At 37.5% G+C, this 26886-nt stretch overlaps 1 protein-coding gene across 3 annotated transcripts in view; it reads left to right on the top strand.

Annotated features, from left to right (window-relative positions):
• The window catches only part of NCOA2 (nuclear receptor coactivator 2), a 197165-nt gene that overhangs the window by 91303 nt on the left and 78976 nt on the right, over positions 1 to 26886 (top strand). For 2 of the 3 annotated variants that reach the window (XM_068672055.1, XM_068672057.1), the window contains exons 4-5: positions 24972 to 25073; positions 25987 to 26159. In XM_068672055.1, coding sequence (XP_068528156.1) covers positions 24991 to 25073; positions 25987 to 26159 — 256 coding nt within the window. In that variant the 5' untranslated portion in view covers positions 24972 to 24990. Of the gene's footprint in view, positions 1 to 9868; positions 9967 to 24971; positions 25074 to 25986; positions 26160 to 26886 lie in introns of all 3 variants that reach the window. The other variant, XM_068672056.1, reaches the window with a different exon arrangement.

Below are 26886 nucleotides of genomic sequence, written 5' to 3'. Positions count from 1 at the left end.
TAATACTGACAACACAGGCAAGAAGGTTCTTGCACAAATTTTGAATCTTGCCTGGGGATAACAAACTTCTGGATCACTTTTTTTTTTTTTTTTTTTTTTTTTTTTTCTGCTGCACTATTGGATGAAGTGCAGCTTTACACCTGAAGTCACATTCAGTTAAAAAGATCATGGGGAGATGTTACTAGGAAGAAAATTGTGATAGAGGAGAGAATGCCCATGTAAGAGATTTTTCAGGTAAAAAAAAAAATCAAAGAAAAATTACTTCTACATGTCTTAATACAGTTGGTTTAGAAGGCTGTATATTTAGGCCATAGTAAATTGTCTGATTAAAAGCTGTCATCTGCTCTGAAATATTTCTCTTCATGTTGCCTTCCATCTTGGTCCTCTTCCATTATGCTTTAGGCATCATTTGGTTTGTTCTTTGCATTTATTTGATAATTTCATCTAGCACTCTTCTCATCTATAGAGCTTGAGGACTTTGCTGGTCTGATTTTTATGTATCTGCCCACTGCTCTGGCTCTGAGAGTGATGGAGATGCTGCAGGATATATAGTAATAACGGTAATACATCTATATGAATTTACATATAACATAGATATTAAGTGAGTGCAATGTATTAAAGATTGCAGGGATCCTATGTCATGGAAGCTTTCTAAATACCTAAAACATATAAAGGGGTACTTTATCACTTCCTCTTCTTTCCCCCATATTTCTTAATAATCTGTATTGTAAATACAAATGTTAGTGCAAGTATTATGTAGGGGTACCCAGCTTGACCTTCCCTTTGTTGTTTTTCCACCTTGTATTATGAAATATTTAAACTCATAAAATGATATTGCAACCACAGAAGGTTTAAAACCCCGCTTTTGTAGGAGAGAAGAAAAACATTGCAGCCAGGAGCTGTAATCTCATGTTGCCTGGTTTTCTAAAATTGAAGTACTTTAACTGACTTTAACGGACCCTATTAATTCCCAGTGCGCTGCTCATTGCTTCCACTGGAGGCTCTCCCTTCTTGCTGCTGTCAAAAATTGTTCTCACATTTACCCCTCCTCAGTGCCACCTAGTATGAGCTTCTATATAGTATGTACAGTTAGCATATTCAGAATCGTGTTGAATCCAAAGACTCCAGGCAGCAGGTGATTTCAGAAATTGCCACTATCTTAGCTAATAGGGACATAGATTCAACATCTAGTAGCTACTTTCCAAAGTAGGTGTTGTTGGTTTGCTTGTTTGTGTGTGTGTTTTGTTTTGTTTTATATTAATATGGATATCTTTGCTTACTGATTTTTGAGGGTTTACATTTCTGGAAAGTCATCACTGTATGTTGCACACACTGTCATATAAGATCTTTAAAAAAAAAATAAAAAGCTTTGTAAAGAGGCCTATTTCAAGAAAACAAACAAACAAAAACCCTTCAGCTGCCCCTTAATAATTTAACTTTCTTTGAACTTGCTTCCACTGTTAACATCAGCAGTGAGTGTCAAATATGTTTATCAAGAGAATTACTCCTGTTTGAGAGTAAAACTCCCTTTATTTTAACAATAATTATATATTAATAGTCTTAATTCACTTAAACTATATTCAGTCTACCTATTAGGCTTTTGTCTGGGAGAACAAGTGACTGTTCCTGAACCTTAGTTCTGCCAAGCTAAGTTTGAAGCCATTTCTGAAATGTGAGCATCCCAAATCCACAACTCCCATCATATGCAATAAAGGGAAAACCAATCCTTCCAGCACAGAGGATCGTAAATGGTGTTATCTATAACAATTAGCATCACAGCATCATATGTAAATGAGTTGATCCAAATGCATGTCATAGAACAAAGCTGCAAGATGTTCTCCTTTGGCAATGCAGCTCAGTGAGTGAGGCTGAATTGCACTTGGGCAAGGGTAGCGGTGTTCACTTGGTGTCGGAGGTGGTCCTCCATGGCATCCTGCTTCTCATGTGGAAATGCAGTTTGCAAGCACAGAGCACATCAGCTCTCTGGCAGTTGCTTTGGTTGTCTGTTGGCTTGTGGTTGAAATTTTGTCTTTTGAAAGCCATAAATGACTTTACATACTGATGATTATTTGAGAGATTTGTCCTCCTTTATTATACTGCTTTTAAAACTGCCAGTGAAATCTACTCTGTGAGGCTTTTTTGTCCTGAAATATCGCATATTCCACCTACTTTCTCAGTAGTATTGGGCAGGATGTTGAACAAGAGAAAGGACAGTTCATTCCAGGGGCTTGGCTGATCTCTTTTTGAAGGGAAGCCCTGCTGATGGCAAATGACTTATACCATAGTACTTATTATTGCACTGTTAACTTGAAGTAAGTTAAGAGTGTAAGAGATCTTAAAAACCTGGGACAGACTATTTGTAAACATCTAAATAACTCATAAATCTCATTATTAAGGGCAACTTGTGAAGTTTTAAGAAATTGTTCCTTGAACTGTGAAGTACTACGGTTTGAAGATGAGAGTCATGACAACCATATGTTTGGAAGAAAAAGATGGCAGTCTGTCAAAATAAAATAAACAAAATAACAGTGTATTCTTCCAAACATGAATTTTCTTCCTGTTTAACTGACCTTGTTTCATCTTGTTCCTCAGTACAACATGATCAAGCGCAGTCTTCAAGAAAATGAAAAGCACAGTCTATGTTGTTGATAGCTTTGTTATATTAGTGTAAAGTAATGTTTTCGAGATTGCACCATGGAAAATTTTTAAAGTGTAAACATGGTCAGGGCTACTAATTTTACTTTGAAGAAAGACCCATCAGCCCTGTGATACACAGTTGTAATGTGCCTGCCATCTATTCTCAAAACTTGTGGCTGACTTTAGCTCTTGATATTGCTGTACACTATAACACTGATGTGTTCTCGTGATGTCACGGTATTTTCTGTATGTTCTAAATCCTTCAGATGAAAAGACTGAGCTGTATGCTGTTTCTGAGCCTTTTTCTTCTGCCATACATATGCACATACTCTGCAGTTCATTTTAGGGAAAACGCAGAACAAACAACTCAAGAACTATATTTCTGTTTTGGAGTTCAGCATGTTGAACTTTTCTCCTAGAGTTAGCAGTAGACTCAAGCCCTGACATGCTTCCTCTCTTATCGTCAAGTTAAATATTCAACTCTAAACACTGGAGGTTATTTGAGATTGTGTAGCATTTTTGTTTAAAATTAGGCCTCTGTTAGACTGTTGTGTCTCATTTTGACTGCAAATAATTACCTGCATACCTAAATTTTGCTCTTGCTTTATTCAGATAAAATGACTATTATCTTCTGTGATTTAGAGCTGCCATTTGTTAACACTGGAGCTGGTAGAAAACCTTCACTGTTTTGAGAGGAGAAGTAAACAAGTCCTGTTTCTGTTGAACACATAACTGTCATTGTTTTAAATATTCCTGAATATCCTACATGCAGTGATTGCTGTTGAATTAGCACTTTTTCCCCCTCTTTTATTCTCACCATATAAAATTTGAAGATTTGAATTTTCACAGTATTTGAGTTAAATTTCAATTTTGCCACGTTAGCCTCATTAAAAAAAGGAACAGTTTAGGAGGTGGCCTAATGTTGATTTTATTTCATATTAGATTATTTAACTATTTGATTGCAAATAAGATGAATTCCGACTGCTGATACTTTTCCTTTCACTTTTGGTTTACTTAGGAGGCTGTTGTCTTCAGCTCTTGGTTTTGTCATCAGATACAATTTTCTGTGACAGGAGTTTTCAGGAGTGTTTGTGTTCAGGTTCAGTTAAACTGGTGGATTTTGTGTTTGTTTGTTTGTTTGTTTGTTTTCCCCATGATTCTGTCTGATGCTGATTGAAATTAGTACCAGAACACTTAAAAGTTTTAATAGAAAAGCTATCTTTCTTTAGTTTCTGTTCTGTATTTTTCATCATCCACTGATGTTCTAGATACTTAATGGTCAGGCTTTATACCAAAATTTGGCATGGTCCTGCTCTAGCAACACAACATTACTGTGCATGAAATTCCTAATGGTTAAGGCAAGAGGTCAGTCCTCAATGTTTACTGTTCTCCTCTGTTTGTTGTTCATCATTTATACTGACTTAGTGCTTTCTGATGTGTTCATAAGGTTTAGCTCAAGTAGATGATGCAGCATTAAATTAGCTTCTTATTTATTCTCAGATTTGCAATGAGCAGCTGTCCCTGTTTCTCACATGTGAGCCCAGTTATACCAGTAGAATCTCCCTTCTTCAGTAAGGTCACGTGAGGAAGGACATGAAAGCCCAGAATTTGGGGGTCTGCAAGATACAGTTCCTCTGTGTACCCTTCTCACTACTTACAGGAACTGGCTGTTAAAATGCACAGCAATGTCTGCAGGCCAGGGGAATTAAAAAAAAAGACTACTGAGTGCAGACAGGACACCAGACTTTCATAACTTAGTGGGAAATGTTAACTTTCTGTTTGGAGAGAGGTCTGGGCACAGAGACCCACATATTCTTCACTAGGTATGGTAGAGTAATTTGCTGTATCCTGAACTAAAGGTAGAGGTCCCACTTGCATTAAACACAACAGCAACTTTCTATTTCAAGAAAAACCACAGGCAATGTATCAAATCTTGCTGAGTTCACACAGTGTTGCTTTTATGGCCAGGTGGAGCATTACACTCTGCTGCCTTGCCTGGTTATCGAGACCATAACATCTCACCTAATGATTTCTCCCTTAATCCTCTACCTTGATTGAACCATAGGATGTCATTTATAGATGTATTTGTCTCCAGCTGAGACTGCATCAACGAAAACCTACATTATCCTTAGGTGAATTAGAATGTTTTTGTCCCACTATCAAAAGTAAACATTTTTAGTCTGTCTTTTGTGTAATTTAAACTTTTATCTAACTTAAAATTTCAGCCACTGAATCTTGCCATCTGATGGTCTGCAGGTTTCAGGAGTCTTTCCCCCTACCAGTACTTCTGTTCTGTGATGAGGTGACTTCTGAGTTCTCAAAAAAAAAAAAAAAAAAAAAAAAAGATATCTAGCCATTTTTAAAAATATACTCCCTGGTATGAAGCACATTTAGTAGAGTTAATAGTCATTTCTTTAACGAAATTTTTCTGGACTTCATAATGTAAATGCATTATCTGTAAGAAGGGATAGTAGAGGTTACTACATTCATATACTATATCATGTTAGTACAACCTATTTACTTCTATTCTGTAGTATTTCCATTCTTGTTCTGGTTTTCTCTGCTTGCTCAACTTCCTGTGTTTAGTTCCTCTTGTGTGTTTTCAGTGTCAGTGGAAGCACTCTGCTGTCGTGAGATTGTCTTTCTGTGGGCTGAGGCCTAGCTCCACCAGAGAGCAGTTCTCTGTGGGTAACCCACAGAGAGCCCTGGCAAGTACCCTGGTGCAGGGGATCTGGCCCTTTATTACTTTAGAATACAAGTCTACAAGTCCTTTGCAGGATATGACCATTCTCTCATATGTCTTCTAAATTAAACGTAAGGTGTTGAAGAAGCAGAGATTAAAAAAAAAAAAAAAAAAAAAGTAATTATAATCCCAACCATTACTCAAAAAGCTCAGTAAACTGGAGTCATCAAACTTGTATTTAAAAAAAAAAAAAAAAAAAGGCACAATTGCCAATGGACATGCCTATACACAACTTATTTGCTATATATAGCACACAGCACAATATTGAGTTCTCCGGTCAGATACTGCAGAAACTTGCACTCTGTGTGGGTGGCAGTGTGCACAGTTATGAATTTATGAGAGCCTTGGTAAGCCATGTTTAAGAAGCATGGGCATTTTCATACTATAAAGAGAAGTTAACAGGAATATCTGAGATATTAAGAGAGGAGGAGGTTCCTGTCTTTTCGTTGTCATGTTATGGACAGAAGTCACAAGGTACTTAGCAGCATGTTACTGAGACTGTCAGAAATGCCAAGTGCTAAAGTTGCAGTGGAAGTGCATTCAGTTTGATACCAGCAGGAGTTTGTGGTGTTCACTGGCCCTTAGGAGAAGGTGCAAAGGTCAGAAAAAATAGATTTTATCTCTAGTACTTTTTAATATTTTTTTTCCAGCTGGTAAAAAGAAAAATCTACTTCATGTTCAAATAGTGGTAGATTAGGAGTTCCTGAACTGGAGAAACATTAATGTCATTGACATGTAAGTCAACAGGTTTCCAGTTTTGACTTGAAAATCCTAACATTTATGTTAGCATTCACACAGGAATTTTATAACCTAACATTTGAAAGCTGTATGTTTGCTTCTACATTTATGGAAACTTAACACGTGAAAAATCATTGCACCGTCTTTATTCCTGATCTGAGCTGTAATATGCTTGTTGTGCTTCCTGGAAGTCAGTCCTAGTCATTTCTGCTTCTCATTTTCTGTGCTGGTGGAGGTCTTTGCCCTTCCAGTCTTTCTCACAAACAGCACTTGACACAAGCTAGTCAGCTTTCCTAAAAGTCAGTGGCCTCCTGTCTTGAATAAAGCCTGGAGAGTCAGCTTTGTAATCTTTCCAACACATTTTCAAGTGTCTTACTACTCTGCAGTGTAAACAGCTGCCATCGCTGTAACTGGCAATCTTTGCACCCCATTTGCTACGCTGAATTGAGAGGACTGAAGGGCTGATGAAGCTTGAACTGGATTCTCCAGGATGTGGAGAGCAGGCAGTTAGAGAACAAACTAAAAGAAACGTGTGAGCTTTTGGGACTGCTTGGCTAGTCTGTGCCTGAGATGGAAGTGTGTTGGAAGAAGGGCAAGCAACAGGTCAGACCTTGTTATGTCCTCATCTCTGCCCAATTCACTCTTTCTTCTGCAGTGAAAAGAGAAAGAAAGGGGAAAAAACACACACACACACACACTACAAACTCAATAGAACTTCTATAAAATGCCTGTAATGAAATCAGTTTTCTCTTATCAATTTCAATTATTTTATCATGTTAAATATAATCTGTAAATGTTTTAGTGAAGGGACAGCTTTCCTGAGAAACCACTTATATTTGAGCAAAAAAACAAAGTATTAATGAAATATATCTTGAAGGGAAAACTTTAAGTGAAACTCTTCTGCTGTGTAAGATGTTTGTCTTATCCTCATAGGAAAAATCTGTGTTACCAGAATTTGTTTTAAAGGTCACCTGCTCATCTCCAGATTATTTGTAGGACTTGTTTGTGTGAAACTGTATTGAAAAGCAGACACAGACTCTGTGGTTTCCACTGGAAGCATTTATTCACTGGTTGATAAAACTAAAGAGCCTTTCCTCCTTCTCAGGTGCATATTTCCTTATTTACATGCAGAGTGGTGTTTTCTAATAGAAGTATTTTTGCTTATTTCTTCTTTCTCTTTTTGTCTGGAATCAGTCAAAATACTGCAGTGCTTTACTCCCTCTTCTCCATTCATTTTATCTGTTCTCTGTTCTTCACTAAGCAATCTTTTTAATAACATCTGTATACTTCCACTTCTTTCAGTCTTTAATTCACACTTTATGGCTGTAACAATCCTCTTCTGTTCTCTCCTTTTTATTTACATGTAATTCCTTCCCTAACACAGCCATTATTGTGTTTGTGCTCACCATATTGTGTTGTCTTTGAATTTTTATCTCATGTTTCCTGCAAATATCAGCAGTACAGTTCTAGTTCTGGTGTGTGACTGGCGTGCTCCCAGTTTTTGCGTTTTTCTTAGGCTGTAGTTCACAGCTGCAGTAGTTTGTGTATATTCTTGGGAAAGCTGATTTTACTTATAAAATTTGTTTATTAATATGTTTTATTGATTATCAAATAGCTGTCAGTAATTTTCAGAGTTTTTTCCACATTTGTGTCATTTGCTAATTTAGACAATATTTTTGGTGCTCCTTCTTTCAGTTAATTAATATGGAAAATGCTGGTGACGATTTGCTTTGAGAAAAGAAAGTAGAGATTGCAAAGCAATTCTTATTCTATTGGTGTATGTAGCTTAAAATAATGTTCATTTTAATTACCCTATACAGTGTGGCACTTTGGGATAGAAAGGCATACTAGGAGAAAACATTATGAAAATATTAATATTCAGTTTAGCATGTATGTTTACGTTTGGTGAATGTAGGGTGATATGTAGTCTCCTTGTTGAATCAGGTTTTTTACTTCTGGACTTTGGGTCTTTCTCACAGATCATCTCTAAAACATATAAAAAAGAAAAAAGGATTTGAAAAATTGGAAAAAGGGATTCATTCTGCTGCAGAGAGGGGTCTTTGTTCCCATTCCTGTTCACTTTCTATCTCCTGTGCCCCAGAAAGGTCATCCCATTACTTGGTCGTGGCCTGGGAGAGGGGTTTCCCCAGAGCCTTGAACAGGGCCTGCTACTGAATAAGCTTGTCCCTAGAGAGAGGAGTGAAGAGAAAAGGTGATGGGGCAAAGCTGGATTGTGTGGGATAGTCATTAGTTCCTCACAATTTCCACCTTATTCCCCTATGGCTACAACCAGTCTCTAACACTTACCTTCTCAGTGTCTGGAGAAGCCATAAGTTTATGATCAGTCTTGTCTTTAAGGAAAATAATGTGGGATAATGGGAGGTGATGGAAATAGAAGGAGAAAAGAAAATAATTGTTTCCTCATTAAGATCCGAACAGAGTAGATGCAAAGCTGCAAAAGTTGTTTTGTGGGCTTGAAAATTACTTTAAGATGCTTCATCCAAAGCTTTCTTAAAGAGTTTGCAAATCCCAACGCTGAAATAGAAGGTGAAAGATTGCTGATCTGTGATGTCAGAGGTGTTTGTGCATATACTTTGCCTTTTGTGTATATGCTTTGCCTTTTACAAGTAGAAAACCCCTGAACAGTTGCAATTTCAGGTGCAAACCCACCTGGGATCTGGCGCTATGTAAACAGGAGGGATGGGAACTCAGAAGCTGAAGCTTAGGTGTGTTTCCCTCTTGCTCCCTGTTGGGCAGTGCTTAAGATGCTTGTCAGGGTACTGAGTTAAAGCAACGTCCTTTATCTTGCTTTAAAAAAAAAAAAAAAAAAAAAAAAAAAAAAAAAGGAAGCACTCGGGCTGGAGGTTGTAGCAAAAAAATTGTTATTTGTGCTTTCTTTTTTTTTTGTATTTACATGAGAGTTCAGTGCCTGGAGGAGTTAAGCCATAGGATGTTGCTGAGAGAAGAATATTCATTGCTGAGAGAAGAGTATTTATTGCAGCAGAAATAAAATTACAGAAAAAAAAGTAAAGTACTCTAGGGGAAAAAGAGTAAATCTAGCATGCCAGATATTTGGTATTAAGCATGCTTAATATTCAGTTTAGTCCCATATGACGTGTTTATGACCAGTGTGTGTGCCCCAGCAAAGGCAGTGCCTAAAAACGTATCTGTTAATTAGTTTTGATGCAAGAAGTGGAGAGGGCGCGTGCATTCGTCCTCTGCATCAGCAGCCCGATTTGCTTGTCAATGGAGGAAGATGCAGAAAGGATCTCGAGTGTTGTGGGTTCGGGTTTCTTCAGGAGTCGGACCCTGAAAAATCGGAAGATCGGAGGGAGGGGAGTTGCTCTGACGATTATCATAAAGCGCTGCTAATGTAGCCCGGGCACCACGTGACTGCAGAAAAAGCTATTATCTCAATGAAAAGGAAACTGCTTTTTAGAGCAGCAACAGAACAGAAGCAGGAGGAATTTTCGAGTACTCCACCATGCTGGATTGTCAAAGGGAGCTCTCTCTGATCAGCAGTTAGGGAAGGATTAGTGCGGCCAGTTTGTCAGCTGTCATTAGAAGCAGATGACAGAGATGATAAGCTGCTGTGTGCGCACGTCCTCACTCAGCATGTGCTTTGGTTTACATCGAGACATAACACTGGTTTGGGATAATGCAAAGCTGATATTTTTAAGGCTGTAAATTTACTGGTAATTGCTTTTTTTTTTTTTTGCCTTTTTTTTTTCTCCTGTTTTTAATAAAAAGCAAGTGTGATGGATGGGGGATTTATCTACATCTTGATCTGAAGACGCAGGAAAACTAGTAGGATCTGCCTTGAACTGCAAAGGCTGGAAGACAACAAGGTGTGTTTTTGAAGTGCTGTGACTTCATTGTCCTTACTGCTCTCTTTCTGCACGTCTCTGTGCCCCTGCGTGTGCATCGGAGGTTTCTGGATTTTGCTAGGGGTGGGAGGTTGCTTTTGGGGAGCGGGAGGAAGAGCTAATTTCTTTTTGAGCAAGGGAGTTTAAAGCTATTGTTTCTAAGTAACAAATATAAAGAAATAATGTAAAATTGGTTCTCCAGTTTCAGTAGTTTTCCCCCTTTTTAATGGCTACAGGTGTACTTGTGGTTGTCTGTGACAGTTTTATGGGTTTATGTGGCTAAATATATCTTAGTCAGTGTGCAGGAAATACTTTTGTAAGCAAGTTTTCTGGCGTCCAGAATAATACACAAACCCATCTATATTTTCCCACTGTCAAGAGGAGGTGGAGCCCACGAGTGCCTTTTTCATTGCAGTAATTACCATTCAGTATTCAGTAATTTCTATGCACATGAAAAAGTACAGAGGAAGTCAGACTGAGACATTTTTGCTCTAAAGCTTTCTCTTTCTGACCAAGAGCTTAAGTAGACAAAACACATGGAAACATTTGCAGTTATATAACTTTCTCTATTTTCTAATCTTAATAGTTTTCTTTACAAGTCTGTGACCCCGCAAACAGAATGACATTCAGTTAATCTTCAGACCTCGTATTTATCTCATGGTTATGCGTGCTGATGTCATTGAATACCTTGGCAGTATTTACTTTTCTGTTAACCTTGGGAGGGTAACATTTAAATTTGCAGATGAATTTAATAATAATATCCCCTGAAAAAATGTTACTTGCAGCAAGGGAAGATGGTGTGCTGTCTCCCCTGCCTGGGAAGTTCTTGAAAGCTTGTTTGTTTTATTTTCCTGTCATACCCGGCATTAAGCCCAGCATTGTGCTTTACCTCATAGCAATAACAGTGATCCTGCACTACAAAAAAATGATAAAATGAGATGTTGGGATTCGCGTGGGAGCACTGATTGTAACTTCTCTACAATGTTGCCTCCCAAGTTAACGGCAGGCTTGCAAGGATAGGTATAACAGGTCATTACTGCAGTGCACTGGCAGCTTACTCAACGTGTGCTTTCCCGGATCCCTATTGCAATAGCGGTGGTGACTATCACGCGTCAGATCCCTTTAATAATTAATTAAATGCACACAGGAAATGCCGTAGTTTATTTTCTTCAGGACTTTGAAAAACTCGTGCTGCTTTGAGATAGGAGGGGGAAGGAAAATATTATGGTTCCCAGATTAACGGAGCGTGCGTTTGAAGCTACTTTACTTCATACTGTGAGGACAGAGACAGAAACGCAAACAAGCCGGCGCTATTTATTTGCTTGCCCTCTTTTGTCTCTGCTGGGCTGCTGGAAACGCGGCCCTGCTGCAGGCCGGAGCGTGGGCCTGGGCCTGGGCCCAGCATGCGGCACCACTGGCCAGCACCCGGCGAGCCCCTTGCCTTCCTGGCAGCAAACGGAGAAGCCACCAGAACAATGAAACTTCCTCTCCCTGCTGCCTGGGGTTCCTTTCTTTCGCTGCGGAAGACCTCACAAGAGAGCGGGGGCTGAGCAGCACTAGCTGCAAGGGTGGCAGCTATGTTTTGGGGGAAAATAGAACTTTACCGCTGGTGCAATCATTCGTATTTGCCTGTATTTGACATACTAAGGGAAAAAAAACTTCAAACAATATCAGCCTTTTGGATAGACTGCCTTTTAAATGGCTCTGGGTTCTCACAAAGCTCAAAAGTCCAATATTTCCTTTATAACTAATTCTTTAACTATGGTATGTAGCACATCGAAAACTTCAAGTACTATCTTTGACCAGAGGAATATTATTTTGCCTTTTACCCACACTTCAAAATTCATGTATGCTAACAGGCAAAAGGTTGCGTTGGTAACAATCAAAAGATGCGGCTGTCTTCTTTCATTCCTTTAGTTAGTTTGATTGTTTGTTTGCCGTCTCTGTAAGGGAACATTCTTGTATAAGGTAGGAGGGAATGCATTAGTGCATTGCAAAATATACTGTGCTATAAGAAAACAAACAAACAAAAATACTTCTTGGAAAATCTGAGCTGGGCAACTACTTTGAAAATGGCTTTTCACTCCAGAGGTCTAACCACGATACTTAATAACAAATGCTATGCTGAAGTCAGCTGGCTGGTTATTTTTTGCAGCACCATATTATTTATGTTGTGTTAGTAACCAGGACAGGGGGGAAATGAGGACAGGTGTGAAGACAGCCTTGATGATCAAAACCTCCTTCATTAATAAACTGAATACATTTGCTAGTGCACTATGGTAAAATATCCCCATAATTATTATGACAAAGCTGAGCTAAGGACTGGGGAATGGGTCTACAAGCCAAGCTCATAAGAGAGCAGAGTGCAGGGGAACACCATCCATAAGCTGATGATCGTTGTACCTCTGAGGGCATCCTGCTGGATTCCTGGTTGCCATTCCTGACTCATACCCACTTGGCTCTGGCAGGCCTAGAAGAGAGTCTGAATTGGACTAAAAAATTATTCATAGCAGATAAAGCTTGAGGTCTTCAAATCTTATTCCTCACATTCATTATCTACTATACATGCTGTCCCCAAACAAACCATAAGATATTGTGTTGCTCTTTTTTTCTTATTTCTGATATCAGAAGACTCAGGAATGAGAAATGATGATTCCTCATTTCTTAATCACAGTCATGTTGTGATTAAGCAACCATCTAATACTAGATGTCAGTAAGAAATGTCTGTTAAAACTTCATGGTAATATTTTTATTTATTTTTTTTTCCAGTTCAGCCAGCTTTAAATGCATGCTATTTTGCACTTTGGGGCGCTATATTGCAGCCTTCTGATCAACCACTTTTATGAATGCAGTGAATATTTATTCTCCACTTTTGTAACTATATTTAATTATATTCCAAAATTAAAAATACACAGAATATACACTCATTCTTTCTTACGAGTGTTATTCTTCTTTACCATAAATGGTTTAATTGTTAATGCAAATTATTTTCAGTTTATTTTTATGAAGAGAGTAAAATGAGTGGTAACAGTCAGCTTTAGTTGTAGAGCAGCCTTGTTTTCCTTGGGCTGCAGGATTCCAGCATAGTTGTGACAGGCCCATGGAGTGATTTATGTTATACAAAAGAGCGAAATAACAGTTTGACATCTTCCTCTCATAGGCTAGGAGGAAAATCCAAGCTTCAGTGAAGTTGGTGATAAAATTCTGATTTATTTCAATTGAGTCATAATATACCCCCATTTTTTTCCAAAATGCCATTTCTGCTGTTAACAGAGCTATAGCAAGCTTATAAGGTTTTGCCTGGAAGTGGTAGGGAAACCAAAGTTACGCATATGGATTAAAGAATAAATTAGGCACAAATGAAGACAAGTTCGGAGGAAAGAAGAGGGGCAGGATACCAGAGCCAAGATGGCTCATGAACCTCCAATTTTCAGAAATAGAGGAAAGGGTCATTCTGCAGTTGTCTTGCAGTTTTTTCTCAAAACATCTTCTATTAACTTCTATGTCAAACATACCACTACATAAATTTTAGTCTCTAACTTGATGCGTTGAGCCACTCTTACATATGTTGTATTTGGTCATAGGCTGCATTCCTCTCCATATGCTTGTGGATATGAAGTTTGTGCCCACAAGGTTATATTCCCTGACAGCTGAAAAACTAAAGCAAATAGGTTTTTATGAGTTATGTTTTCTTTTTAGATGGTTAAAGATTACAATTAAACTTTCCTCTTCTGCTATTGATAGTTGCTGTATTTTACTGAGGCAAATAAAAGAGTATGAATGAAGACTGATGGAAAAAACATGGAATTTGAAGTCATTAATAATTGTTTTTTGTGTTCACAGATCAGTTTTTGAACTTATGGTTCTATTAAGAACATATCTGGTTAGGGTGTACAGACCGCTGTAGACAGTTATATTTCTATCCAGTTATTTTTTTACCTAGAACATCATATGTGTTTGCAACAAACTTTTGTGTGGCTCTGACGTCATTTATTTTATGAGTTTGTATCTCTGAGCTTAATCACAAATTGTACAGTTAATGCTCTCAATATCTTTGACAAGACTTTAATATACATCTATATTAAGATTAAAAATACGTATTTCTGCATGTTGGCAGTTGATACAAGTGTATGCACTCCCATAGTGCATATGCCATCAAGGTAGTATGCACTCAAGAGTGCATATTAACTAGATTGTTCTTCAAGCTTTAAATAATAAGAGCTGTTTGTTTGTTTTAATTTCAAACTCTTATGCTGCTGCTCCAGTGTAAGTGGAGGATACTGCTATGAGTATGATTCAGAAAGCACCAGCTGAGGGGAGCTAGCTACTCCTCTCACACAAATATGGGGTCAGACACGGGACCAAAGCTAGGACTGCTGTCTCCCATGGCAGTGCCACCCAGGACTGCATCCCTGTCATCAGGACACTTCCCAGGACCAGGGCTGAAGCAAGCCGAGCCACCTTCAGCTGAGGAGGGCACTGAATTTTCCTGCTCTAAATTCATTTCAGAGGCAGAGGCAATGGCCAATCCAGTCATTGTACACAAGAGGATGACCTGGGTGTGTAATTTCAGTAAGTGGTGCAGAGCTCTGAACCTCATATGGGCACAAGCTTGACTCCTGACTGATGGAGGGCACCATAAAACCACAGAACGGCCAAGGTTGGTAGGGACCTCTGGGGGCCACCTGGTCCAACCCCCTGCTCAGGCAGGGTCACCCAGAGCAGGCTGCCCAGGACCATGTCCAGATGTGAAGCTGAATTTACCTCTCAAGCAGCTATAAACATCCCTATGCCCATGGTTATTTGTGAAGCTGAGTACAAGGATATATTTAAATTGAATATAGATGCATTTGACTGGTCCACTGTTAAATTCTAATATATTCTTACAAACTGTTAAACTAAATGCATGCATATGAGCTTATCAATAACTATTTGGAAAAGTGTGTTAGTATACAGGTGTATCTTGCAGGTATATGTAAGGTAAGTTATTGTTTCACCATGATAACAACACCAAAATATGTAGAACTACTTTAGGTAACGTTTTAGCTACACTTCCTGCAAATCACAGTTTTAATTAAGTGCTTGGTATTTAGCATCTTGGCATTCAGATGAATGACCTGAAGTTTCAGTGTGATTCATACAAATAGGTAATTTGGTAGAAGAAGACAAAAACAAATATCTTAGTGCTACAGCTGAGTGCAAGTTTGAGCCATGAGTTTGATTCTTGATTAGGTACAAGAGATGATATATAGAACTAGACTACTGAACTGCAGCTAAAATTTCAGTAAGATTATGTATTTTCAATACCAGTACCTAATCTGAGACTGGAGGAACATGATTTTGATGACCCGGTTAGAGCTGTGAAAGGTGGCATGCAGAACAAGCGTCTCTTGCTGAGGCTCAGTGCAAGCTTGGGTTATACTTAGCTCAGTAGCTGGGAGTTAGCTCTTGAGTCATACAGCCATGTAGAGATGCTAAGCTGATCCTAGTGACCAGGAGGACCACTGTGTGAAGTCATTGAAACTGGGGTTGATAAATGATAGAACTCAAATTCAAATATGATCTGTTGGATAATTTTGTTCATTATTACATACAACTGATACAGAAAAGTCATGCTGTTTTCTCTGGTTCACCCTCTGCTTTTCACTTTTTACTTGTAAGGGACCCAGTTTCCTGAGCTTGTTATTAATGGAATATATTTTATCTAATATATGACAAGCAGCTAACTTGAGTTAAAACCTACTTTAGGATATGCACATGACACAGAGATGCGTAAATGCCTTTGTCTATTGTGGTCTGTCAACTTTTTCTCACTATTAAGATAGGCATCTTGAAAATCACACTGAACTGTGTAAGCTTACTGGTATTGTAAGTAGTGCATACTTTCGTATCAGTAATATTTATGAAATTGCAAAACGTTCCTGGATTTGTGTTTTCACACAGTGCCTTAAACTTGTGAGAGCAGTTGTCTGCTTTTGCACTTGCTACTTTCTGCTTTTTGGGGAACATTGACGTGGGAATTTAAGTGGAAAAATAGCAGTTTTGAAACTGAGATTGGCAAAGAGGATTCAGTAGGAGTCAAAATTTGCTTAATTCACTGTTAAAAATAGTGCCTTCAAGTTGAAATGAAGGCTATTTAAACACTGGGTTTCCTATAATATTATTGTTCTATGCTGTTACATTTGCTTCATTTGTCAGCTTCTTTTGATATTCACAAATATTTAGTTCATATTGGAGTAGATTTGAAATACTGTTTCCAAATCAGTTTGCTAGGTAAAATTATTAATAGATGTGAAATACAAGAAAAACTTTAGCTTAAATAAACATCTTATGTAAGAATTTTGATTCTTCCTTTTCCAGTGAACATGCAGTATTTTTTATAGACATTGTTTAATAAGTATCAAATGCAACCTAGAAAGTTAAATGGTTTTATTAAAATATGTTTTGTTTTGTTGGCTTGTGTTTTGTTTTCCTTATTTACCCACCACAAACGAAAGAATACAAGAGTGACTAGCATATATTAAAAAACATTTTGGCATTGTGTTTTTGTTGTTGTTTAATGCGATGTTTTAATGGAAACTTTGGTGATATTTAGCTGTATTTATTTTGTTGTCAAATATTAAGAATTGGAAATAATTCTTGATAATGAGAGAGAAGTAAAATCCCTGATCTGAAATTACAATGCAGAGTCTTGATCAATTAATTTTTCTTCAGTAGTACCACATGGTACTCCTGGTGAAAAAGGTGAAAACAGACCTTTTTTGAAAGTGGAAGTGGAGTAAAACTCTGGTACATAAGGTAAAAAGGGTACTTTCTTCCTATGATATTTTTCTCTGTTGTCTTATTAAATCCTAGTCTTGCTATTTCTGGGCATATTAGAGGTGGCTGATGCAGGCTAATCTGTAAGGAGCTCAGTGACTGGCTATATTAAGAGACTTCGCCTATGGGAATACAGAAGGTAGGAGCCATCTTACACTGCTGATGTCAGCTGGGAGTGTTTTTGGGTAACATCTAAAGTAGAGCTGTGGGTTTCTCAAACCTGTGGTTTTGAGTATCTGAGAAAAAAAAAAAAAAGTTTGTTTTTTAAGACTTAGGTGGATTTTAAAGAAAGACCTATGAAATACCAGCCTAACACTGAACGTTAATGTTAGCCATTTATTTGATTGTTATAGCATGTGTTAAAGAGCTGCTGCTGCCCATTTGCAGCCTAATGTGTTTATTAGACGGTCTTCCCAGTGGCATCTTGAAGTGTCTTTTAGCTAAAAAATTCATGAGCATTATTGGCTTTCAGTCTGCAAATGGAATATGTCTTCTTGTTACTGTCTAACACACCACTCTAAGGCCATTACACAGAAGTAAGAGAAAAGATATTGTTGAGGAAGGAGCCTTCAGTTTAAACATTTGTTTATAGTCTATTAGGTCTTTTTGTAGGTAGAGCAAAAATACGAGCAGGAGGTAGGTGTCGGAGTCAGTGTTCGATTCTCTTATAGTAATGTTTTCTAATAAATGATGTATCTTTTCTTAGTTCTAGTTTGTGGAGTTCAAGCATGAAGTAGAATTTAGTAAAAATTACCATAAATCTTGTTTTGATGTTACCTCTAATAGTCTCACTTTCAAATTAAATTGTATCTTTGTGAGTGCTATTTTCAGACAGAAAAGGTTACTGCCAGGTGAGCCAGGGGTGCACATCAGATTTCAATACAAGCACTTAATAAAGATGACTTTAGAGATTTTTTAACTTATTACTCCTACCTTCCTCATAGAAACTTTGTCTGTTTTCACTATATACTGTGTGACCATTGCAGAGTGACAAAGATTTAGGCAGTTTCATCTGCAGTGAAAGTAGTGGTGGATTTAAAGAAAACAAAAGAGTATACCCTTGAATAAAATTTGGGTTTTTAATATGAGGTTAACTTTGCCAACTTAGGTGCTGAATATCTTAACTTGGTTTGACAGAATGATTTTGTTTCTTTTGGGGTATGTCCCAGCCCCGTGCGTTGGGTGATTTTAAATGGGTATAAGAAGATGTTTGTAGAACACTTGCTTACTTACACCAAGGTGTGTATATAGGAAGGTGGTTTAATATTGCTTTGTATTTTTCCCAATCAGACTTTTTAGTGGTGTCTTTATCTTGCCTTAGTTTAATATTAGCAGACAGTGCAATCGCTTTTCTTTTGCTCCTGAATTTTCTACTCTACTTTTTACTTATTTGCAAACCCGTATCCATGTGTCCCTTGATTTGTCTGAACACCAGTGCAAGGGAAAGCCAGTTCCCAAGGAACCGGAGCATCCCCAGCCACATAGGGAGCTGCACAGGCACAAGCCAGATCCCTCAGCTTCTGGGAATTCTGACACTTTCTCAATGACAAATGCTGGGAATTGAAGTGTATTTCAAACCATCTCCATGAACTGCTGCTGGTCACGACTAACAGATTGTCCTTAGGCTACAGTGGCTGGAGTCTCTGGGATAGGATCTTATCCTGTCTCTGACAGTGATTTCCTTTTCAGGCCTGGGAAAGTTGCTATCAAGCGCTTGCCATTATTGCCTTCTTCAAAGGAGCTGTGGATTACAGCATATACCACCGTTAAATATTTTCAGATACAAAAATGCACCCAATGAAAAAGAGTTCATAAGCAAGAAAAAACATGAAGAATCACAAGTTACATGTGACTTCCAACTTCACTCTGGCTTGTACCAGAATTAGTGTTACACAGGGTGCCTCAGTAATTTTGAAACTGAGACTGAAAGCTTCTAATCATAAGAACTTCACAGGAAAAAAATGAATTATAATGGATGTATGTTTGACTTTGTAATTAACCACAGAAATATGAGCTGTTTATATTGGTAAACTGAGCTGTTAGAGAAAATTTTAGTCAAAATTTTCATTAAAATGTAATATTTTTTTTCAAGGAAACCGGGTATTTCTTTGCTGTTTATTACTCACCAAAACAGTGACTTGAACAAATTGCTTCTATATTTAGCACTGGTACTTACACTAGCTACATGTGTGCTGGAAGGGTAGCAGTATGGTACTGCTACCTGATTCTTTGCTATATGGTACGTTACCCTTTGTTTGCTACTTTTCAGACTGAAATAGCAGCTTTGAAGGTGTAATCCTCATTTATTCTTTAACTGCATTTGTTGGGCTTATAATAAATCTGACAGTTTAACAGGCCTTGTTTGGAAGATGGCCTGCACTGATAAGAGATAAAATGCACATTATCTTATTCTGCATTAACTCTGGATGATTAACTGGATTCATTGATGCTGAGGATCAGTGCTGGAAGGTTTACTCCAATACACCATGTTCCTTGGTGGCGTTTGAAAAGTGGAGGAGACGTTACAAATTCATGCAACTGATTTGTGCTAGATTTCTTTGTCTCATCCTTCATGAGGCCTCTACTTATTTTATTGACTCACGTTTTATTTCGGGGTTAACATTGTTTTATTTCTTTCCCCTTGAAAGACAACTGTCTTGTAAAATACCATGTTTGCTATTGCTTCATAATTAGGTTAAAAATTCTCTCTGTGTTTCTAACTTAGAGCAGTTGCTGGTGGGGGTTGTGAAGGCGGATGTGCTGTCACAATGAGAGCAGAAATTTTTGTTTTGTTACTGATAACACGAAAAAAATGAATTGAAACCTCTTTCAGGCTCTGTCTTTTCAATCTCCCAACATCTGGTAGTAACTGAATAGGTCTCAATGACTGTCATTACTAACGTGCACTGTCCAAGAGATTATTCATTTAATTTTCTGAATTGTGATTTACATTTAACAGTTGGGAAAAAAAATAGGCAGAAATACACAGGTATGTGTATTTGTTTTGGATGCTTAGGGAAACAGAGAGAACAGAAAAATACATCTTTATTTTTAAATATAAATGCAAAGTAAGAAATTAATTACCTGAGATGTCCTGTTTGCACAGGGCATCTGTTGGAGCCTAGAATTAGTTCTCTAGCTATTTTTAGTAATAACAGTACCATTTCTGTAATTGTCTCCTTCCTTCTATAAAAATGCTGCAGTGAATGCAATCTTTCCATTGCTCAGTTGATGCCCAGTGGAATTGAACCTTGAGTGGCATCTGAGCTGGTGTTAGAAGTTGAGCTCTTACTTATTATTGCAGTCTTTTTTTGATAGCACAAATGGAAAACTGTATACATATTTTTCAACTATATGTATATAGTTGCTACCACCATTGAAGGCAAAATACTAATCCCACAGTGGGATTATGTTTGCATCTTGGAGTACACTACAACTCCCAGATAATTTACAAAATAAAAGAAAGGAATACCTGATCTTGCATGACAGTTCATTCTGCAAGACATTCACTTTAATTCACCTTTGTAAGACATTTTGTTTCAAGTAAACATTGTTTTAGTTCATTATCTGACCTACCTTCCTGTCATTTTTTTCCTTAACAAAAGGATTTCTCTATCTCTCTCTCCTCAATTCAGTGATTACTGTTGGTTTTAATTTTTGTTATTTTTATTATTTTTTATTATTTTTATTATTTTTTAATTTTTAATCTGATTTGATTAATTCTTTTCCTAGTCTATACCAAGCTAAATAAGCCTTACCAACTTTTTCTTAATTTTTGCTGCAAATTGTTTCTGAAAACATATGAAAAAGATGATATTTCATTTCAGTTTCTTTAAAACACTAGATGAACTGAGCTGTTCAATTTCTTTACTTCTTTCTGGAAATTCCTGCAGAGGTGTATAAAAAAACAGAGAAGCATGATCAATGTTGCTTTCCAATCCAAGGTAGTTCCCTATAGGGGAGGTATATTGGAATAAAACTTTGAGCCTTTAACTTGTCATTCTACTCTCAGCAGCTTCAGTTTTGAATTGTGACATTTCCTGGAAAAGGTTAGATTTCAAGTTTGGGAGTTTGTTTTCCTGTCCGAGAAGCTTTCCATATGGTTCAGGAAACTAAGAATGTTTAGAACAACCTTAAAAGTTACTAAATCATCCTGTTAAAGTCTGAATTTATGTAATGTTATGATTTTTTTTCAGTATTACAATACTATTACTAATAACGAGTAACCAGGAAAGTTCAGGATGGGTAAATTAATGTGTGTGGAGAGAGAGCAGCATCTCAAAAACACTATAGGCAATCCCGCTGTTCTTGATCCACAGATTTTTTTTGTACGTTGTCATCCTTAATACAGTCCTTAATTCATTAGACTTTTTCCCTTTTCACATGAAAATTTCCTAGATGCCTTCTTTTCTGCTTCTACATATGCCCAGAAGTAATCTCTATCAGAAAATGTGGGTTGAGTTCCTTTCTTACACTTCATTGAAGTCATGGAGATACCTAGACCGTCCAGAGATCTTCGTCTAGTAGTATGCATATATCTGGAACACAAATTAGCTCATGAAGAGAAAATTGAGATAGCTGCTTTCTTTTCAAAATACATGAGGAATCTCTTTGGCTCTACTTGACTTGTTAGCGTCATTTCTTGAGAAGGGAGACAGGATGGCCACCCTCCTCAGCCCGAGTGATTCAAACCTGAGTCCCTTGCTTCTTAAGAAATTTTGTACTACTTACCTGTGAATTTAGTTGAATACATGTCTAAAGATTCCTAAGAGTTAATTAGCGTCTTTGCTTCCAGCTTCAGCAAGCAGTTAACCTACCACCTCTGAGGCTGTTCTGCATGATTAAACATGCAGGCTTGAAACCCCTCTGCAAAGAGGGAAGTGAATCTCCATCTCTGTTCTAGTCAGTACAAACTATTATGGACGAGCAGGGCAGCAGATTATCTATCCACAGCTTTTAAAAGATGATTCTTCTCCATTTGTTCTAACTCAAGAGAGGATTTTGATTTTTGAATACCAAGAAAGCAGCAGAAATATGTGTATCCCAGTCAGACCCTAATCTCCCTTGAAATGTATGTTTTGTGTGCATATCCTTTTGATTTTAATACTGGATAGTGCTAAGTGACTCTTGTTTTGGCTTGTGGCTTGTGAGATATTTTTTTAGACTGCCCAGTATTATTAGTATCTAGCTCTCCACTTTCCAAGGTACATAACTCTTGATTTTGCACACTACTCCAGAGCACAGGCATCTAAAATACAGGAGTTGTAGAGCCTGTCTTTGAGGTATTGAATGTGATTTTTAATGTAGACATCAGGAGAGCAGAAAACAAATATTGTAGTAGGTGGTAGATTTCCAGAAAAAAACTTTTTGGTGAGTACAAAGGAAAAGATAATTCATTCTAAGAGCAAGCTGACAATGCTGCTGAGAAAAAGATATTATGGCCTGTAAATGCAAATAAAAACAATAAAATAATAAAATAAAAATAATAAAAACTGCTTGGAACCATTTACTGTGTTTAATATGGGGAGAAGAAGATACTAATTTCATAATAATTGTACCAATTTTGTTCCCTTTAAACACAGAAAGATGGAGTTTAGATGTTTATGGTGGCAGGTTAGTTTTAATGTATCCTCTGAAGGCTAATAGTAAGCATAGGGGAATGTCTACAGAACAGCATCAGTGTGAATGGAAGGAGAATTGAGCTATGCCTTGGTGGATCTACCAGTGAAACTTTGGTTCCTGCAAAAATAAAGTTTGCTTTGAAGTAAGCCGAAATGATTAGGTAGAAAAAATGAATATATATTCCTGTGCCCTTTCCTAGGGAGGAAGAGTGGAGGGAGATGTTTCCCCTAAATGTGGTTGAATGCTTGATAGGTTTTCATGGATCTCTGTGCTTGCTTTTCTCTAGAAAAACACCCAACTGATCTACATTTTTCAGGTATTACTTGGGAAGCATAAGAAAGGAAGGGATTCCCCAGCCTAATTTTCTTCTGAACTTTAGGCCGCCATCTGAGTCTTGCTCAGAGATGATCTCTGGAATGTACAGCTTTCATCACGCTGATGATTTTTATATTTTTTTTTTACCGGTCAGTGAACAATTTAGTCTTTGGCACATAGCCTGAAGCTCCCCAGCTCTCCACTGCCAGACATGTGGGACTGCGGTCTCCTCATAACTTCTCTGTAATCGTTGTCACAATTTTCTTAAGAGTGTATTTCCTCTTCCTTGACTCTCTACTGTTGCATACTTGTGAAACTGCACATTTTCAAGAAAGTGCTTAGCTTTTAGCCATTTAGACAAATGTGTATGTCTACTTTTATATTTACATATGTAGGATGATGTCTACCATCAGTTAAGACGTGTCGTTGTCAGGGAACAGGCAGTATGCCACAGGACACATTGGAGGCTGCAGCAGATGTTTCACACTCTGCAGCAAGGTCAGCCTTGGTGTGGCATGGGGAATGCCCTGAGTACAGTCCCTGGGAGTCCCCCAGGCAGTGCAAGGTGACAGATTGTGGTCAACAGGTTGATAGTATACGCATACATGGATGTATACTTATGCATGTATAGACATTGTAGAGACAATCTAAATCCAAATACTTTTTTTCAAACAGAATCTGGTACCATCCACGTAGAAGATTGAGCTTGTTTAAGATTGGGAGCTATACAGTTCATATACCTAGACAAAGGAAAATTGCTCTGCTTTCTTCTCACTGTCATCTTGTGTGTTTTTTGTATTTTTCCACTACAAATAAAGGATTTATTTTTTTTTAACTCAGAAGAAGTGTTTAGATGATGTTCAGTGGTGAATCTGAGAAGGCTCTGTGTTTTCATTTGCTTGCTCAAGTTTAAGCAAGTGGCCTTTCTCAGCGTCTCTGCAGAACTGCCTGGATCTCAGTCTCCAGACTGTTTGCACGAGTATATTCAGTCAGCCAGCTCATTGGGAAAACTAAGATTTATAGTATGAGCCAACACATTTATTACCAACACAGTCTGGTTGCTAGATTTTAAAAAGATAAAATGAAAAGGAGGAGACTGCAGTTTTAACCCACACGAGCTCCCTCAGTAAGTTTCGTGTGTGGCTGATGGGGTCAGCAAAGGGAAGGGAGTTGGCAAAAACGTGGGGCTTAGAGGAGGTGGTAGACCAAGTTTTCCAGTTCATGCCAGTATGAAGTGGCACTAACCTCCAGCACTCAATTTAACAAGGTTTGAATCACCTCCTGGAGGTGCTCGCCTCCTCTATTATGGCCCTTCTGTTGATTTTTCTGCTCATCCCAAACAGTGCAGGAGCAATCTGAAATGTCTGGAAGTGTCTCACTGCCATCTTACTGACAAAGCTGGCAGCAACAGAACAGATGGTGAGTGAGGACTGTCCTGCATTACATGGTCTTTTTGATCACCTCCCCATGCCCTTTTTATAGTGTTTTGTGTCTCTGGAATATTGCTATTTATTGAGGAGTGTGTAAGATGACTTCCATGTGTGTTCATAAGGTGTACAGGACAATAGGGGCCAGGAGCAGGGCAGGATTTCCCTGGCCTGTTTATCACACAAATTGTAATAAGCCTGTTTTGTTTTAACACGTGATAGCTTGACAAGTTATTTTCCTTATGAGGTAGATTAAATATACAAAATATTTATCAGCTCCTCAGTGATCTCTAGTGTTGACAGATGTTCTGTTTCTACTATGTTGTGCATGCACTTGTGCAAACATCATGTTTTGATTTTAAAGTAAAGCTGTATGTGCTACCTTTTTGTGTAGCTGGGATACTTTTCATCTCACATATTTCAGTTCAGTTGTGTTTTTCTTGTTGTGTGGCATTATGGATTTTCCTTTGTCTTTCCGCATTCAACCTTGCAAGATTGCCATGAAAATTCAGCAACCCAGGCACAAAATGTACTTATCTGTTCTTGCATAACTGGTAACAATGAAAGAGATGAGAATGCTTGGCTTGCCCATCACAGATTTTGTTCTGGAGCAGTTTTGTGTGGCATTTTGTGGGGGTCATAAACATGGTATTTTTATTTTTTTTGCCTTTCAATCTCTATTTCTAATGATGGATTTGCACAGTAAAAACTGAGTTGAGTATGGAACAAGAAGCTTAGAAATACAGACAGAAGAATTCATAACTTTTCCACCATAACCCTTTCCCTGCTCTTTCTTCCTTTCAGTTGCTGATATGTCTTCAAGATGAGTGGAATGGGAGAAAATACCTCTGACCCATCCAGGGCAGAGTCAAGAAAGCGCAAGGATCCTGATCAGCTTGGACCCAGGTTAGACCACTTAAGTCTAAGGATGTCAAAAGACAAAGACTTGGAAAATATGTTAAATGTTCATGTGTTTTTCATGAATCTTAGAAAATGACAAACTTGACATTCTAGCTAGAAGTCAGTACTTAGCTGATTTTGTAATTCTGTGTTGTTGTGGATAGAGAGTAGGGATTGAGATTTATTTATTTGTTTGGTGTTTGTTTGTTTGTTTGTTTGTTTTAATCCTCTGTAGTGCAAAATACAAAATTTGGGTGACAGAACGAGAGCTGTGTAAAAATCTTCTTTGGCCAGTCACTACAAAGAGTCTTCAGACACTCCTACTGGCAATCTACAAGTTGTTTTGTTTGTTTGTTTGTTTGTTTTACCACCTCTCTTGTACATTATTATCAAAGAATTGAAAAATATTTTACTGTTTTATAACATTTGCATGACCAATACTGAAATAATTCTTAAACTGCAACAGCTGATTCAGCATTTTTTTCTTATGACCGTCTTGCACAATTTCAGAAGGCGGCACGAGGAGTGTGGATTGTTTGGTTTAGCTTTCTAAGCTGTTTTATTTCCTTGTACACTACTTGATAGTCCTTGGATTCACAACATGAGGAAGCAGACTTGTAAATGTTCAGATGTCACCACCACCCCAGTTAATCCTCTGTTTTGAACTTCATATCCCAAATCTCCTTTGAAACAAAACATGACTACTGGAAAAAAATAATGTCTTTTTTTTTTTTTTCTTTTAATGACACTTTTCTTGTTCAAGAAGAAACCTTTCTGCTTGAGAAATTTGTAGTATATCTTTGTAGTGAGAGAGGGCAGTTCTCTCAAAGCATTTAAACATCAAAGCATTTAAGCATCTTTGACCAGATGGCAAACAAACTGGCATTAAATACAACATTTTTTTAAACTCCTCTTTCAGCCCTAAACGAAGCACTGAGAAACGCAATCGTGAGCAAGAGAATAAATACATAGAGGAACTTGCAGAGCTGATTTTTGCAAATTTTAATGATATTGACAACTTTAACTTTAAACCTGACAAATGTGCAATCTTGAAAGAAACTGTGAAGCAAATTCGTCAGATAAAAGAACAAGGTAAGAAGGCTAATTAATTGACTTTGAATATTTTGAAGGTTTATTATTACTTTGGCAAACCCAAATAATCTCTTCAACTTTTCTTTAGCAAATTTCCAGTTTGTTTTTTTTTTTTAATCAATAGGGAAAAATGTTGTAATGCAATGTGTGTGGAGTGTGTTAATTGTCATGTTCAGCATTTTTAAAATAACCTTCAAAAAAATTCAGAAATTGCCTAGAGTGAGGGAAAGTCGATCAGTCTGATGTGTGCATCTAACAGAATTGTAATCAGTTGCACCTTTACAAAAGTTAAACTAGCAGGATGGTTCTGGGAGAAAAAAAAAAGAAAAAAGAGTACTTATATACTCTTCCATGGATGATGATGACTCCACATAAAACATGAATAATCCAGGAGAGCATGGGGTATGAAAGTATTCTTCATTCCCCCTCTTGCTTTCTTTTGTTCATATGAATAGATATTGTGGCCTAAATGGTCTGTGTCCCCTAAATTCTGACATCACATCCTGAACTACAATAGATTTGGAGCTATTCTAATCTCCAGATAGGGTCCTGTTATAAATGTAAACCAGAGAACGTGACAGTTTTCTTCCTGTTCTTTGTCTAGAAGATTACATTTTTTTGTCTTTTGATATATTTCTTATTTAAAGCAAAAATCTTTTAAGAACTTAAAAATTTTAGAAGGCTTTTTTTTTTTTTTTGATGTTATGGATCTATCTGGACAGGTCTG

Source organism: Anas acuta, chromosome 2, assembly GCF_963932015.1.
Source record: "Anas acuta chromosome 2, bAnaAcu1.1, whole genome shotgun sequence".
Taxonomy (NCBI): domain Eukaryota; kingdom Metazoa; phylum Chordata; class Aves; order Anseriformes; family Anatidae; genus Anas; species Anas acuta.
This window is presented reverse-complemented; position numbering and strand designations above follow the sequence as displayed.